Source organism: Arvicola amphibius, chromosome 8 (genome assembly GCF_903992535.2).
Source record: "Arvicola amphibius chromosome 8, mArvAmp1.2, whole genome shotgun sequence".
NCBI classification, from domain to species: Eukaryota; Metazoa; Chordata; class Mammalia; order Rodentia; family Cricetidae; genus Arvicola; species Arvicola amphibius.
Window position 1 is genome coordinate 111433874 of NC_052054.1, and position 18788 is coordinate 111452661.

Sequence of the window (18788 nt, forward strand, 5' to 3'; positions counted from 1 at the left end):
TTATTTGAGACAGGGTTTGACTGTATAACCCTGGCTGGCTTGAGAACTCGCTGTGTAGAACAGATTGCCCTTAAACCCATAGAGATCTACCTGCCTCTAGCTCCATTTCTTCCTCTTCCTTGCCTGGGATTTTTAATTCTGGGATTAAAGGTTCTGCATCGACATGCCTGGCTGATTCTTTGCTTGACATAGAGTTGACCTATATAACTCAGGTTGGCCTCAGACTGGCTATCCTAAGCCTCCCATATTAGGACAGTAGACATGAGCCACCATATTTGGCACATTTAGGTTATTAAGGCTTGGAAACACAATTTGTGATGCTTACTACTCATATCTAAACCATGTGTTTGGAATAAAATTTTTTCCAGTAAGTCCAAGAAGAGACTAGTTTGATGTGACTTTATTATTGTCTGTTTTTAATAATCAACATGTTTCTTAGGTTTGATTTTTTTTATTGGTACTAATATTTTCATTAATACCCTATAGTATTAATTAAATGATGTAATATTTTATGAATGAACGTATGGAAGCTTTGGATTGGGTATAGCTGAAGAAAAAGGTGTTAACTTTTAAAATGTAGAAGATTTTTACTGTTATATAGAGCACATACTTTAGTGGGGTTTCAAAGTCTTTGTTCAAGCATCTTGTTCTTTGAATACTATTTTACTTTGATTGAATGGGAAGAAGGGAGAATGAGGAGATTCATCCTGCTCACTTTTCATCATTCAGAGAACTGCTTATTGAGGACCTCATGTCTTCTAAGTCTTGGTTCAGGCAGTTGTAGTCTGTCATGCAAAGCTCACTGCCTTTGTGTGCAATAGAGGTTCTAGATTCACATACTTGAATTGGTGGGTCGTAAATCTGAACTTCATGATGCTGTAGCTTACAGATAGGAAAATTGGTACCATGAAGAGGGCATAGTTTAAAATTTTAGGTGGCTTTCTTTTTTGAATTGCTTTGTAAATGCAAAGTCTTACTTGTAGGACAAATAGCTTATTTCCATTTTTTAAAATTTGTTATTCTGTATGGTAAAGTATTGTATTTATGTAAACTAATTTTATAGTAAGAAGGAGCAGGCCAAGGCCAAGGCAGTCTCTTTATTCAACCAATGAAAGCAACACACAAACAGAAGAACCTCCTACACCATTTCCCCTTTTTCTGTTTAAACAAAAAAGAAAGGCTTTCACTTTAACATAGTAAAATTACATATAACAAAACAGTTATCAAGCAAGAATTACACTTACAATATTTATCTATTTTATCTTTTATCATAACAAAGGAAAACTATAATTATAACTATCCATCCTTCAACTCCATCAAAGACTCCAGAAGGATATAATATTACCTAAGTAAACAAGAAGTAAGCAACTTCCAAAACTCTAGAAATGTCAGAAACATCTCACTGCCTGGACAGTCACCCAAAGTTCTTTTGTACCGTTGGGGCATCCATCTTCAGCCTACAGGCCCATAGTATCCAGGAAGTTTCAAAGACAGTTTAGTCACTTTCTTCTGTGTCCTGCAGAATGTCTCGCAGACTCTTTCATGAATAAGGAACCTGGAAGGATTGTTTCTTTGCGTCCAGTGAAACAGTCCAGGCAAAAGCAGTTTCTTGCCCAGATGGCTAACCAACTCCATTAGGAGCCTCTTCGATGCCCATCTTTCTCTTGAAGTAGATTGGTGCTGCCAGGAGCAGATGTGTCTCATTGCCATAAAAAAACCCTAAGTTATTAAAACATTAAATGCCATATTCTGTAGTCATTGAAAGATATGAAGAATGCCTATCTAACCAAAATATCTCTCTATATATCTAGAAAATCGAACAGGACTACAAGCTTGACTGTTGATTATCCATTAACAACCTATATTTCCTAATCATTTTTAAATGAGCTACATGATCACAATACCTTAAGATCAGAAATACATATACATATAACAAAATTGACCTTAAATTTATATCAACAAAGCAAAATTTATACCAGTGTAAATTATTCATATCTATATTATATCCCCCTTTAAATGTAAAAGAGCATTTATAAACAATATTTGGGAATTTGGGTGTAGTTATTTCTCTCCAATCTTCTTCCTGCTGTATGGGGGCACTGTTAATCGGGTCTTTCATGGTGTAGCCTATGTGTTAGGCTCATCTCAGTCAGCAGTTGAGCAAAGTAAGTTTTTTGAGGGTGTTCACAGCAACCTTTCAGGAGGGCGTGGTCTATCATACCATATTGGTCTAGAAGCAATCCACAGGGTCTCATCTTCTGTAAAAACAAAAGAAGAACCTCTTTTCCAAAGCATCATATCCTTAGACCCAAATTCTGAAGTCAAAATAGCTTTATAATATACATGTTGGATTAGCTTAGCAGACCACATAATGAAATATCTCTGTATTTAGCTCCTTCGCAGTCAAAAAATTCAAAGAAAACACAATAATACATACAATCCAGATCTCTGTGAAGTTTTTACTTTTACGTGGCTTATTTTTACTCTATTACTTTATTCTGTCTTTTTAAAGATCTTACCCTCTTTTTTTTAAAAGCATTTACTTTATTTTATGACTTTTTAATACTCTTTTTCTTTTTTTCTTTCTCTCTCCCAAGCCTACATATGTCTATAACACTATGACGCATTTAGAGGTCTTTTGTGTCTGAATCTGTCCTATTGCATTGTCTTTAATTCTCTACTGTCTTGAAGAGCTCTTAAAATGTTAAGCAGCTTGGTTGCAGCTGCTCTGGATGTTGGCTCCATCACTCTCCAATTTCAAAATCGTGGGCATACCATTTCTGCTAGCTCTGGGGCCGCCAGGTAGGAGCCGCACTCAGCTCTTTAACTCTGAGATTGAACGTGCAGCACATAAACTCTTTCTTTCTGAGTTACAGCCAAATCTGCCACGCAGAGCACTGCACAATCTGGAAATATGTCTGTGTATGGCTGCAGGAATCCGCCATGCTCTCCTGCCTGTGCATTCCTAGTAGATCTGATCCTGCCTCCTGCCCAGGCGGGGAGTGCCAAGCCATTGGCATGGTCTCAGAGTACTTTGTTCCCGGCCCCGAGTAGGCACACAAACATCTGGGCCCACAAATGCTCCATAACCGGAGTTTGCACCAGCGGCAGGGCCCAGGAAACCTTGTTTTAAAATGGCGCAGCTTTTTTCCCCTGCAGCTATTGCTGAGTCGGGGAAAATTTCTATGCGGCACCCCGCCAGCACATGGCAAAAGGGCTGTTAAACTCTATATTTGTGTCTAGAATTCCTTCTAAAACCCCCTCAGGTTTTATGTGGAGTTAGTAGAGCACATTGGAGCGCCACTCTGTAGTAAAAAGAAGCAGGCTGTGTCCCGCCGCCCAGCTAGTTTAGCCCCAAAATAATTACACAGAAATTGTGTTAATTAAATTACTCCCTGGCCTATTGACTCTAGCCTCTTACTGGATAACTCTCACATCTTGATCTAACCCATTTCTTTTTTTTTTTTTTTTTTTTTTTGGAGACAGGGTTTCCCTGTAGTTTCTAGAGCCTGTCCTGGAACTAGCTCTTGTAGACCAGGCTGGCCTCGAACTCAGAGATCCGCCTGCCTCTGCCTCTGCCTCCGGAGTGCTGGGATTAAAGGCGTGCGCCACCACCGATCTAACCCATTTCTATTAATCTGTATGTCACCACGAGATGGTGGCTTACTGGCATGAGTCTAACCAGCGTCAGTCTCGGGAAGTGGAATCATGGCTTCTGCCACACTTCCCTTCTTCCCAGTGTTCTGTTCTGTCTGCTCCGCCCACCTAAGGGCTGCCCTATCAAAAGTCAAAGGCAGTCTATTCAGCCAATGAAAGCAACACACAAACAGAAGAACCGAAGAACCTCCTACACCAGAGAAGTACTGAATTAAATGTCATCTATAGATGATTTAGGGTATTTTTATGTAAGAGTACTAGTAGAAATTAAGTTGATCACTTTTAAGCTTTGAACTGTTTTGGTGATCAGTTCGTTGAAAAGACTTTTATATTAAAATGTTTTAAGTCCTCGTTTTTAGGCAAATGTAAAGCAATGTGGATAAAAATTTAATTGCATTTGTGATTAAAATACAGTGGAAGCAACTCTTAAGAGGACCACTGGTAGGAACAATGGGGGAAAGATTTCCACTAGCTGATCTCTAAATTTATTATCTCATTTTCATTAGTTTTAGTTCAGATTCTAAGTAGGAAAATACTCCATGTGAAAGAAATCAGGTAGGCATTTTTGCTTAACGCATAGGCGACTGGAGTAGGAAAGGTCTTCAGAGACATCTGTAGCGATGAGGATGTGGATTGGACTCTGAAAAGTACTGTAAGAACATTGGGTCTTAAGTTTTCCCGGAAGGAGCCATTTATTAAGTTTTTAAAAGAAGTTGACTTCAGATGGAACTGACAGTAGTAAATGCTTAGTGTCAAGCCTATTTTAGTGCTTTTTCATTGACATTTACCTTAAATTCTTAATACTTTTCTCTAACTTAAAGTTTTTGGGAGAAACGAGAACCTACTTTGTTTGATACGGAAGTTGCATAAGGCAATAATAGGAGTCAGAGAGAAAGAGAAAAAAAGGCTGTCTGCTAGGAAGTAAAATCTCTTGATCAATTGCATGGTGATAGTAACCTGAACACAAAAAGGAAACCTTAAAGTGGTGATTGGAGCTAGGGTAAGGAAAAGGGATTATTAGGGAATTGAGTATAGAGTAACTGTAAGATATGAGACACATAAGAAGCTGAATAGCTATTGCCTTGAAGGATTCGGAAAAGAGCTGTCAGAGAGCCAGGTTTAGAATGATACTTAACATTTCCTCTGTAGTACCCATCAGCTGTTGCATAACTTAAGTAAACTGCAGCACAGCCTTTCTCTCGTTTCTGTTACAGTTTGTGGTGGTGGTCTTTCAATAATAGGTATATGAATGAGTAACCTTTTGAATGAATAAATAATGGTAGATATGTTAAAAACCTTTTGATCATTTCTGACTCTTGCTCTGTGTATGTAGTTTGCATTCAGTGGTCTGTTGAAAGGAATCGGCAAAGTGGAAACAACCATGTTTTTATAGCCACAAATTCCTTATGTGATTGGGCTTACATCTCTATCTCAGATTATTACTAAATAATAATAATCTCAGATTATTACTAAATAACCATTTAAGTGCATCATATGATTTGGGGGCATTTCCTCCCTCAGCTTTTCAGTTATTTTTTTTGTTCTGAGATTTGAATGTATCTTCTAGGAACCATATTATTACCTGACAATTACAGTGTTCATAGTTTAGTTGAATATTTGTGATGTGATAGCTTTTAAATTCTCTTGACACCTTAGCCATTGGAAATGATTGCTTTTAAAATGTTAGATTTTAGTGGCGTCCCTCTGGGGGAGATTTTTTGCTCTGCATCCTTTTGAAAATAAGTTGTTTCTGCGTGTGTGTGTGTGTGTGTGTGTGTGTGTGTGTGTGTGTAGGTATGTATATGGGGTCCATTTGTATGAAGGCATGCATATGGAAGTCATTGAATCAGTTCTCTTCCTTTCATATTGGTCCCTGGGATTGAACTCACATCACCTTGGCATTAGGTGTCTTTATCCACTGGAACCATCTTATAGGCCTTCTGTATTTTTTTTAACCACCACCCCACCCCCAGAGCTTCCTTTTCTTTCATGGTACTGTAATATACTTTGAACTTGTGATTCTCTAATGTGGGTTAGCACAGGTTTAAAGAAGTATTTGCAGTACTGGGTATTGAAATCTCTCTCATACATGCTAGGCAAATGCTCCACACTGACTTGTATCCCCAGAGTTGAAAGAATATTTGAAAATAAGAATGCTTTTTAGAGGGTTAGAGAGATTTGCTCCACATTAAGAGCACGCATATGGTGGCTGAAAACTCTAACTCCAATCCCAAGGCATCTCACACCATCTTCTGGCTTCTGCATACACTGCACACATGTGATGCACAAACATACATACAAGCGAAACAAAAAGTGAAGAAATGAAAAATTAAAAAAGAAGACTTTAGACTGGACAGGCTGGCTTTTCCAGTAAAGGTATACAGCTGCCAAGCCTGATAGCCTAAATACAGTCCCTGAGACCGTAGGGTGGAAGGAAAACTAGCTCCAGCAAGTTGTTCTCTGACTGTCCCATGCACACAATAAATTTAATTTTTTTAAAAATGCTTCTAGCCGGGCGGTGGTGGCGCACGCCTTTAATCCCAGCACTCGGGAGGCAGAGGCAGGCGGATCTCTGTGAGTTCGAGACCAGCCTGGTCTACAAGAGCTAGTTCCAGGACAGTCTCCAAAGCCACAGAGAAACCCTGTCTCGAAAAACCAAAAAAAATAAAAAATAAAAAAATAAAAATGCTTCTAAAGAATTACCAAGTTTACATGGTTTTCTCTTTGCCCTAACATACAACAAATTATCTTAATGTGTGAAATTATTAAACTATACTATCAAACCTTTCTGTATCTATTTTGAATCTCAAATTGATCCTAATATTAAACTTTTTTTTTCCTCTGTAGGGATTATAAAGTGATTGGATGCATTTTGTATTCCATTATAGTGTTGTAACATCTTGGTTTGCCTAATGGCAGCCATCATAAGTCTATCAGTAAAAGGAGGGGTTTTTTGGTATAGTCTTTTGAACCATACTTGATATCTGATATTATGACTTTACTTCTCCCATCCAAGTACTAACCAGGCCCGACCCCGCTTAACTTCCGAGATCAGATGAGATCCGGGTGCGTTCAGGGTGGTATGGCCATAGCCATGACTTTATTTCTTTGGAAACTTTCAGACAACTGGGGTTTGGAATATTTGATTTGAAATTCAAAGTTTGTGTGGTCTTTGAAGTCCTTAAAGCTGTATCATTAGCTGTGTAAAATTCTCTAAAAATAAAATTTTCTAGAGAAATCTGGCATCAATCTGGAGGAAGAAAATTTCTGTAGTTAATACAGTTTTTTTTTTTAAGTTATTGTGGTGTCTTTGATTTCTACGTTTATTCTTAACAGTTAATTAAAAGTAATTAGAATAATATTGTGACCTAGCTAATAATCAGTGAGTTTTATGATAGATGGTTAGGAAGCTCACTCATGGAGTTTTGAAAGGCTTAAAATACCTCCATAATGTACATTTATTCTCTTAGTCAAGGCTAAGAGATAGCTGTTTGGTTTGAAATAAGAACTCTGAAGAAGGTAAGTGAACAATAGCAACATCTATTCACCAAATTTATGTTGACGATGCAAGCAATTGGAGTTTGGCGTTGTTTATTAACTCCACATGAAAACTAATGTTAACATTTCTGTTCCTTAGAGGGAAGGGTAGCAGCACCTGACATTTTTCAATATGTAAAAATACGGTATACAGCTGTATGCTTAATAGCATTCCTTGGAAAAATAAGATCTACATATTTGGAGAAATGTGTAATCTTACAAGGACCCTACCTGATGTGGGATGTCCTTCTGTATGTGTTGTTTTTATTGTTTGATGAATAAAGCTGTTTTGACCAATGGCTTAGCAGAGTAAAGCTAGGTGGGAAATCTGAACAGAGAGAGAGAGAGAAGGCAGAGTCAGGGAAACGCCATGTAGCTGCCCAAAGAGAAGAACGCCATGTAGCTGCCAAAAGAGAAAGACACCAGAACCTTACCCGATAAGTCACAGCCTCGTGGCGATACACAGATTAATCGAAATGGAGTAATTCAAGATTAAGAGCTAGCTAGAAATATGCCTAAGCTATTCACCAAGCAGTGTTGTAATTAATATAGTTTCTGTATTTTTTTTTTTTTTTTTGGATCTGGGTGACTGGGAAATGAACAAGGAATCTATATTTAAATCTACCTACCACATATGGTTGTATGTGGTTCAAGACTCATTTTAAGTGTGCTAGGTAGAAACAAATGTTTATAGGTCATGTAAATTTTAGACTTATATTTATTACACTGGTATCATCAGATGAAATGATCAACATGTCTTAGGGTTTAGAATCAGAAAAGTTTTCAGCAGGCATCTACTGTCTGTTATTCAAAAATTCTAGGCAACCCCCTTTAAACAATAAAAAAAAGCCTCCTATCTGGTAAGGGGAAATCTGATTAGTAAGGCATGTGAAGTCATAGGTGTGGTCAGTCACAGTCAACTTGGTGTAAGAATGAGGCTGCAAATCAGACCAGTTAAGTGACTTGGTCAGAGACCCTGCCTAGTTGTCTGAAAATGATGGTTTTGGTTATTTGGGTTTCTTGGTGAAGATTTAAATACCACAGATTTCTAGAAGGACAAGATGCCCAGAGTTATGCCTCTATTGTATTTTTCAATGTTCTTGGTATAGTTAGCATGTATTCCACATAATTCGTGGCTCAAGCTTTTATTTTCCAGTATAATTTAATGCCAAGCATATATGTGTATATCATATATAATACATGTGTGTATATACAATATATAAGTATTTATATCTTTTTACTTTAATCTTAGCTAAAGTTGACATTTTTAAGGTGTAAAATATTGTATTCACAGAAATAAATAGCACTCAACTTGGTTTTTTATGGTATTAGTTTACTATATTGACATTATTTAACTCCAGCACATTTAAGTTATTTTAACAATGTTTGTGGAATTGTAGTTTATGATAAACAGGTCCGACTTGAGAATTTTATTGCCAATTTTTAATGATTATATTAAAATTGGCCTTTATTCCCATGCAAAGTTCTTTGATTCTTAGGATATATACATATTGATGCAACCACTAATACCTTCAATGTGGAATGGTTCTTTTTACTCTCGAAAAGTCTGTGATACCCCCTTCATAGTTATGCCCTTCTTGTCCTCTCATCTGTAGCAGCTACTGATCCGTGTAGCACAAATACTAAAAACCCAGAGACAGATAGATATAAGGGTTAATGCTGAACATCAGAGAAACAACCAATAAGCCACAAGAGAGACCTTTCTACTTCTCAGTGCTCAGACTGAAGTGATGATTCTTAGACTGCCTAGAACTTGTGTCTCCACCAAACCTCAGACTCCACACTCCATACTGTATATTCCTTTCTTTGCCCAGCCATATTACTCCTGTCTACACCTCCCTAGTGCTAGGATTAATGGTGTGTGATATTTGGATTAAGGGTGTGAGCACCTACCACCTGGATCTCTTTCTGGATCCGACTTGTGTAGCCCAGGGTAGACTTTAATTCAGTCTGCCTCTGTCTCCCAAGTCCTGGGTTTCAAGGTGTATGCCATCACTCCCTGGCCTCTAGTGGCATAGATTTACACTCTGATCTTCAGGCAAGCTTTAGTTATTTATTAAAATACAAACATACCACTACAGGTCAGTTCTCTTTTCACTATAGTTTTGTATTTTCAACAATGTTCTGTAACTTAACTTTGGTGACTGGCTTCTTTGAGCATAATTGTTTCTACTGACTCAAGTTGAAAGTAACAGCAGTTGGTTCCTTTTGCTTTGTTGTGCCAAGAGTATCACCATTTGCTCATCGATTACCTGTGTGCTTAATGAAAGATGATTATTGTATACAGCTTTTTGAGATTGTGAATAAAGTTTATAAATATACGTATTCAAGCTTTGCATGAATAAATTTTAATTTTTCTGGTATAAATATTTAGAAGTGAGGGCTGGAGAGATGGCTCAGTGGTTAAGAGCATTGCCTGCTCATCCAAAGGTCCTGAGTTCAATTCCCAGCAACCATCTGTAATGAGGTCTGGTGCCCTCTTCTGGCCTGCAGGCATACAAGCAGACACAATACTGCATAATAAACAAACAAACATTTAAAAATATTTAGAAGTGAGATTGCTGGGGCATATTATAGGTATATATTTAAATAACTTTATAAAAATGCTTAACTTCCTATATGGCTGTACGAATTTACTTCCATTTGCTACAAATCTTTGTCAGCGCTTGATCCTGTCAGTTTCCTTTAGCAATTCTACATGGTTAGTAATTTCTCATCATTGTTTTAGTTTACATTCTTGAAAATTTGGCTTTTGCTTTTCTTTTGTGAAGTGATGTTCAAGAATTTAAAAAATTCTATGCTTTCTTTACTGACTTGTGTGAATTTTTTTGTTTGTATTTTGCTTTCTTTGATTTTTTTTCCTGCAATCTTTAGCTTTTTCTCATTTTAACAGCATCTAAATAACAAAAGTTCAAATTTTTCTTATGGAGTCCAGTTTTTTTTCTTTTTTAAGACATATAAGGGTGACAGTTACTTTAAATTCTCGAACGATACATTTTTATTATAATAAAACCCCTTTCTTTGATGCTTTGCAGATACAACCATGGATTTTTTTTTTTTTAGTAAAGGTTAATGTGAAATATTAATCAGTGTCTTAAATATCAGGAGTCAAAATTGTGTAAATACTTTTATAGCAGTTGAAGTGGTGTAAAAGCTAGAAAGGCTGGCTGGCATAGCTGGCTCTTTAAGCCAGTGGTCTCCTTATAGCAGAAATGCCCATGTAGCATTTTATTTTACTTTTATACCAATTGTCTGCCTTTGGATTTTGGGTGACCCTAAAATTTGTTTAAATATCCTTTGTTTTTCAGAGAAAATTTTAGATTTCTAGCAAAATGGAATAGTACTACAATTTCCCATGTACTGGCTCTCCCACTGCCTCCCTTTTGACCAACAAGGAGTTGAACATTTGTTTGTTAACCCATACGGTTGATACCTCATTACCAACCAGAGCCCATAGCTTACATAAGCCTTTAGTGTGAGTTGATTCTGTGGCATTAAAGGTATAATTTTGGGCATGTATGTAACCATTATCATCTGCTGAATACTTTGACTGTCCTTAAAAGTCCTTCTGTGTTCTGCCTATTCATCCTTCCCCCAACTGACAACCCAGTATTTCACTGATTTCTTAGTTTTGCCTTTCCTAGAGTATCATGCAATTGGAATAGTACAGCATGTAGCCTGCTCTCATTGACTATGCTTGAGTGATGCATTTAAGTTTTCTCTACTTCACAGCCTGGTTTCATATTTCCTTTTAGTGCTTAGTAGTATCTCACTGTTTTCACTTGCCAATTTGTTGATTTTTGTAGTGAAGGGAAAGAGTTTTCTTTTTCCTTTTTTTTTTAAATAATAACTGCTTGTTTGCATTCCTTTCAGCAGTGACTAAGAGGTTCTCTGTTACACATATTTATCAACATTGGGTTTTGTCTGTGTTTTAGCCATCCTAATAGGCACATTGTTTCAGTTTTCAGATCCATAGTGGCTTGTGTTGAACATTTTTTGAACAGTTATTTGCTGTCAGTATATCTGCAGACTGTTGTGTCAGACTTTCTCAGTTTTGCAAGTCCAGGTACAACACACACATTAGTCCTCTACTGTATACCCTTCTCATCACAGGTGGTACCATGTTACTCTTCTTCATGGCATGAACTTAGTGAGTTTTCTTTCAGTGCTTGCTGTGTGCAGTCCTTTATTCTAGTACTGCCCCTACAACAGACTCTGGCCATTGCCCTGCTGGTGGAAAAATAAAATAAGTAATGATTAACAATGTTACTGCACAGATACACACATTGCTATACTAGTCTCAATTTTTGTGTTAATTTAAAAAAATAGGTCAGTTATTATTAACGTACATTTTAGTTTCTGTGCCAACTTATCCTTTTATAAGAAATTGTTAATTTTTTATAAAGGTGGAATTTTCATCTTGTTTTTACTTTTTATTGCATGTCTGAATAAATGTCTTTTATTAAGGGTAGAAAGATTTCTGTAGGAAATTGTTAAAAGAATTTTCTCATAGTATAGAGATAAAAAAGAATAGTATAACAGTTCTAAGATACTTTATTTTGGTTAGGTTTTGTGTGTGTGCCCAGCTTTTTAAAAATCATAGGCCTTGGGAGAAAGATCAGGAGTTAATAGCACTTGCTGCTCCTGCAGAGGGCTTGGTTTGTTTCCCGTAACGCACAACAGGAGACTCACAATGAAGTTCTAGGATTCTCGGGTTCGAACTCCCTCTTTTGACCCCATGGGAACTGCATGTGCATAAAGCACATATATACATGCACACAACTATTCATACATATAAATAAGTCTTTAACAAATAAAACAATCAAAACAACTTTTAGTCTTATTTTTTTTGTACCTGGTTAAAGCTAGCTATTTTTTATTTTAAAAAATTAATTTTTATTTTGCATAACCAACAACAGATTCCCCTCCTTCTCTCCCACTCAACCCCTCATACACTCCTCAGAAAGAATAAGACCTCCCATGGGGAGTCAACAAAGTCTGGCATACCAAGTAGAGGCAGGACCAAGTCACTCCCCACCAGAGCAAGGAATCCCTCCATAGGGAATGGGCTCCAAAAAACCAGTTGATGCACTAGGGATAAATCCTGGTTCCACTGCCCAGTGGCCCCACAAACTGTTCAAGCCACAGAACCCACATTCAGAGGGCCTAGTTTGGTCCTGTGTTAGTTTCCCAGCTATCAGTTTAGAGTCAGCTTCCACTAGCTCAGGTCAACTGTCTCTCTGGATTTTCCCAGAGTCTGTGATCTTGACCCCTTTGCTCATAGAACCTCTCCTCCCTCTTTTCAACTGGACTCTGGGAGCGCCATCCAGTGCTTAGCTGTGTACCTACTTACTTACTGACTGAAGGTTCTATGATGACAATTAGGGTGGTCATCAATCTGATTACAGGGGAAGGCTAGTTCGGGCACTCTTTTAACTGTTGCTTAGAGTCTTGGCTGGGGTCATCCTTGTGGATTCCTGGGTATTCCCTAGCACCAGGTTTCTCCCTAATCCCATAATGGCTCCTTCTATCAAGATATCTCTTTCATTGCTTCCCCTGTTTGTCTCTCCCTCAACTCAACCATTCTGTTTCCTCATGTTTTATCTCCCCCTCCCCCAGGAGATCTTATCTATTTCGCCTCCCAGGGGCATCCGTGCATGTCTGTCTTAGGGTTCTTGTTACCTAGCTTCTCAGGAGTTGTGGATTGTATAGCCTGTTTATCTTTTTCTTTATGTCTAATATGCACTTATGAGTGAGTGTGTACGGTGTCTGTCTTACTGGGTGTGGGTTACCTCACAAAAGTTCACTATTAACTGATAGCATAGTTCTTTGAAAAATGATGCAAATAGCATCATTTGCAATGTGTGCTGGTTAATGTGTTTTTAGTTTTGCACAGAGGCTGGTTGTCATAGTTTTCTGTTAACTGTAATAAAACATCATGACCCAAACAACACATAGAAGGAAGGGTTTATTTGTGACTTACAGTTCCAGAGGTTTAGAGTCTATAAAGATGGGACGGTATGGCAGCAGGCAGCAGACACAGAGGCAGGGATAACTGAGAGCTTATATCTCAGACCCAAAACAGGAAGCTTTGAAAGAACTCACAAGAAACTACACATGGCTTTTGAATTCTCACAGGTGTTCCCTGCAGCATACTCTTCCTCAGCAAGGACACACCTCCTCCTTTTACAGCCACCAACTAAGGACCAAGTATTCAAATGCCCAAGAAGTATGGAGGACATCACCAACACACTGATATAAATTGTAAACATTATATTATGTGAAATATTTGTTGATATATTAAAGTATATAAATTAGTACATTTTAGAGAACATTTTGTTTGTAATATTAACTTATTTGATTGGTCAGTTTTGTCATTCATTCAACAAATGTATTGAGTATATTTAGAAATAATTTTCTGATTTGAAATGTATTCTCAAACTGGAGTGATTTCATATAGTTCACATTAACTCAGTTTTGTAGTAGTCATGAAAGTTCAGTTCTTAATATAATTGGCTAGATGTTTTAGTATTTGGAATACAAGACTTTCATGTGTAGATTATCTAAGCACTTTATTTTTGATAGAGTCTTGGGGTATAACCCAAAGCTGTCTTTGGAATTTAGGATTCTATGTCTCTGTCTCCTCCCAGTGCTTGGGTCCCAGTTGTTTACTACCACACCTGCCCTGCATTGTCATGTTCTCATTTAATTCTCAAAACTTAGTGGTCCAGTGAAGTATATGGAGCTTACAGAAAGCATTTGTAAATGGGAATGTTTCAACCTCTGCATGTGTGTTCTGTACCTTAATATTTGCAACTGGCAAGTCTTACACTTAATACTTCAATATGTAGATTGAAATTAAATATCTACCCATTAGTATAATTTTACAGTTATATCAACTTTATGTAAGAGTATTTGATTAACAGCTCTATCAGCTAGTGTGTGTGTGTGTGTGTGTGTGTGTGTGTGTGTGTGTATGTGTGTGTGTATCTTTTGGTATAGTCAATGTACTTAATGAAACAACTCCAGAGGCTTTACCTTAAAATTAAGGTGCTCAATCTTAAAAGCCAAAATATATCATATTCTGTGTTTATGATATAGGCAATTAGTTTTCATACTACTCATAGGGTAGGTTATATGTATGATCTCACAATTAAAATCTTAATAACTTACATTTCTCCAGCATTTAAGAAAATGGCATAGTACTTTCTGTCAAGCCAGTCTGAGTTCAGTATCCAGGACCTACTTATATAGAGCCAATTTTCACAGAATATTCTGTGGCTTTTACATGGACAGGGTGTAATTCACACTCCCATACATATAGACACATCTATGCATGCATGCATGTGCATGCATGTAAACATACACAAAATAAATAAATGTTACTTCAAAAGTAAAAAAAAATCAGGCACAGTTCTCTTGGTTTTAACTAGTGTGTTGTATGTTAAAGGCATTCTATTTTTTTATCTTTACTTTGACTGACTTAATAATTGATTTCCCATAGAATGACATTTTATTTACATACATTCACAAATCAGTTTTATAGATATGTATATCTTGATTCATTAATTAGTGTGTTTCAAAAGTGTACCAGGGCTAAGATTCTCCCTAACTTAACAAGGCTTGACGTGTGTTTGTTGTTATAGACTTGGTTAGGTTGGAATTAATGAGAATTGAGTTGGACCGTGGAAGACTTTTGAGTCTGAATATTTGTTTTTTTTTTAAAAAAAAAAATATTTATTTATGGGCTGGAGAGATGGCTCAGAGGTTAAGAGCATTGCCTACTCTTCCAAAGGTCCTGAGTTCAATTCCTGGCAACCACATGGTGGCTCACAACCATCTGTAATGGGGTTTGGTGCCCTCTTCTGGCCTGCAGATGTACACACAGACAGAACATTGTATACCACCATGTGGTTGCCAGCAATTGAACTCAGGACCTTTGTAAGAGCAGGCAACGCTCTTAACCTCTGAGCCATCTCTTCAGTCCCCAAGTCTGAATATTTGTAGAGGTGTGCAACATAATACTCATTTCTTGTCCTCTAGGATTGGTTCCAGGTACCCGTAGCAACCAGACTCCATAAGTGTTCAGTTAGTTCTTGTGTGTAAAATCTGCATGTACTTCTGTCCAGCTCATAGGCCTGTACTTGAACTCATATGTAGTGAGGGGCAGCAGGCCTGCTTTCCCGCCCAGCTCCCAGCCGCCTGGCTAGCTTATGCCCCGAAATAAACACACAAACTCTATTCATTTAAACACTGCCTGGCCCATTAGTTCTAGCCTCTTAATGACTAATTCTCACATATCTAATAATCTATGTAGCACCTCGAGGGGTGGCTTACCGGGAAGATTCTACCCTGCATCCATCTTGGAGAGGAGAGTCATGGCGACTGCTTGAGGCATCTGACTAACTTCCTTTCTTCCTAGCATTCTGTTCTGTCTACTACACCTATCTAAATCCTGCCCTATCAGAAAGCCAAGGCAGTTTCTTTATTAACCAATGAGAGTCCTCCATCACTCATCTCTGAATTACATATAGCAAATATAGTACAAATGTTCTAAAAAGGGTTTTATGCTGTTTGCTTGGAGATGATGACAAGAGCAAAAGGTGTATTTATTTTCAGTAGGAAACAGGCTTTTTCTCCCAAAAATTTTGATTGATTGTTGATTGAATATGTGGATGTGGAACACATAGATATGAAAGTCCAATTGTAATTTCAAAGAATTACATGAAAAAAAAGTCTGTCTTCTAGGCAAATAATCTTTCCATTGGGCTGAGAGCACAACAGGAAACTTAGGGTAGGTGGTAACAAGCTTGTAGATAGGAAAGACTTTGTAAGGTTAAGTGGTCTTTTGGGATTGGATTAAGAAGGCATATCAGACATGAGGAAACGTCATGAAAATGTTTAACTTGTTGAAAGTGACTCACAGTTGATAGGATCTTTTCTATACCAGGCACTGTACTATTTTGATGGAGGAACAGCTAAAAAGAGACATTCTCCACTGTGGAGGCATTTAGATTTTAGTGGAAGAAACAATAAATAAATATATGTAATATAGTCAGATAGCAATGAATAGTAGGAAGAAAAATGTAAGCAGAAGGTAAAGAAGTAGAGAGCTGGAAATAGAATGTATATATACAGAGATAGAAATAGAGTATGTATCTATAGAGAGATTTGAAATAGTGTAGGTGGGGAGAGAGAGAGAAGAAGAGGTCAAGGAAGACTGGGGGTGAAATTTAAGTAGAAGAAATTGAAGTGATTTGAGTGGGATTTGAGTGAGCAGCACAATAGCCAGACATGGTTGCTGCTGGAGGTTTGCATTTGTTGTGTTTAGAGAATTATGGCACTGTTCTCTGTACTTGAGATGTCCTTTCAGGCCTGCAAGAGATACTATTTTATATGTCAGGAAATCAAGTATTGTAGGTGAAATAACTTTTCCAAAGGCGTGCACTCAGGCAGCTATCCTCCATATCCGTGGTCTTCAGCTTTATCCCTGGGGAATATGTACAAGGACATTGGGCCTGGTAGCCTGGAGCCAAGAACAAAGCCTTATTCACTGTAAGGATTTGGGATTTTATTTTACATTGTTAAGCCACTGGGTACTTTGAAATACCTAGGAGGTTGCTTTTGATTCTAGAATTCAAGAGAGAAATCTGGATTTTATGAGCATATTTGGTAGTCTGCTGTTTGTTATAGATTAACTTCTGCCTGGCCTGTAACTTATTTTTTTGATTTTAAAGCTAAGGATTCTACTTGATTACTTTATTGAACAAATAATACATGCATGTATATGTATGAGTATTTATGTGCATAAACTAATGAATTGTTCTATTAATAGGTGCGAGAAGATGTACTAAATTCATTGAATAACAACTTTCTTCAAACATTAAATCAAGCTTGGAATGATCATCAAACAGCCATGGTGATGATTAGAGATATACTAATGTATATGGTAAGTACAGTTTTTTTGTGTTTCCTTTAAAAAGAAATCAACATTTCAAAAAACGACTTTCTGTCAATTTTAGTTGGATACTGGCTACATCTTTGTAGATTGTTTTTGTTCTGTTTCTTTTGTTTTTTAAAAAGATTATTTTATGGATGAGTGTCTTGCCTGCATGCTTGTATGAGCACCACTTGCCGCAGTGCCTTTTAGAGGTCAGAGGAGGAAGGACATTGTATCCCCAGTAACTAGAGTCACAGGTAGCTGTGAACCACCGTGTGGATAATATGAACTGAACTCAGTTCATCTGCAAGAACAGCAAGTGGTCTTTACATTAAGTCATCTCTCCAGACCCAGGTTTAGTTTCTTAAGTAAAAATACTTTCTTTGTAAAAGTCACCCTCAACCTATGTAAATGAAGTGTGTGTAGATCATTCACATTCATTTAATACTAGAATAAAAGGCTGAAAAGACATGATTTTAAAAATTATTTTAATGGGCTAGAGAGATGAAACAGCTCAGTGGTAAAACAACTTGCCAAGCAAGCAAAAGAGCTGGGGTTAGGATCTCCAGAACCTATACCTAGTGCTCATCTGTATTTTCAGCCTTGAAAGGTGGAGTTAAGAGTCCCCAGAGTAATCTGACTCGCTAGACTAGCTGTGCTATCTGTATTGGCAAATTCTGGGTTTGGTTGAAAGACTCTGCCTCCAGAAGAATGAGGAGGAAGTCATATGCCCCTGCATTCACAAGTAGTAGCATGCATAAGAAAAGAAGAAAAATTAAACCAAGCATTTAGTGCTTATGCTTCAAAATAAAAAAAAAAATATTAAAACCCCTTATTTAATATGTCTTTCCGAGGTAAAGGTAGTTACAGCATGAGTTAAAAGCTGAATTTCTAAGCTTATGAAACCTAACTGTAAATATTTTCAGCAACGAAAATGTTTTATTAATACAGTTTCTCATAGTTATATTCTTCATAACTGCCATTCATCTCTTCTGTAAATTCTTGCCATTGTATTACTGCAGTCGGTCTTGTTTTAGGATATGAGCTTCATTGGATATATAAACTGTTTCACTTGATATTGCTGTTTTTCAATTTTTACCAGTCAAGAACAAGATGTTTAGTGAGATGGCTTTAACTTGAATTTTATTCTCTTGCTCTCTCCCGCCTCTTCCATTCAGTTTTTGATTTGGTTTGATAATGTTTTAGTTTGGTTTTTGAGATAGGGTTTTTCTTTGTAGCACTGGCTGTCCTGGAACTCACTGTGTAGACCAGGTTGACATCAAACTTAGCCTCCCAAGTACTTACATTAAAGCCATGCATCTGGCTTCTGATTTTACTCTCAATTAAAAAAAAAAAAATACTTGTAGCCAAGTGGTGGCGGCACACACCTTTAATCCCAACACTCAGGAGGCAGAGGCAGGCGGATCTCTGTGAGTTTGAGGTCAGCCTGGTCTACAAGAGCTAGTTCCAGGACAGGCTCTAAAGCTACAGAGAAACCGTCTCAAAAAACTAAAAAACACAAAACAAAACATGTAAGCTTGGATGAATCTAAATTATTTCAGTTTAATTTGTTGCATCACTGCAAAGTTATTAAGTCTTAATGACTTGTTATCTGTTTCTTTTGTTCTTTGCT

The 18788-nt window shown here is 37.2% G+C and overlaps 1 protein-coding gene across 2 annotated transcripts in view; it reads left to right on the top strand.

Annotated features, from left to right (window-relative positions):
* Cul3 (cullin 3) overlaps nucleotides 1–18788 on the top strand; it is an 83721-nt gene that overhangs the window by 28649 nt on the left and 36284 nt on the right. For both annotated transcript variants that reach the window (XM_038339166.2, XM_038339167.2), the window contains one exon: nucleotides 17051–17164. In XM_038339166.2, the coding sequence (XP_038195094.1) occupies nucleotides 17051–17164 (114 nt within the window). The remainder of the gene's footprint in view (nucleotides 1–17050; nucleotides 17165–18788) is intronic.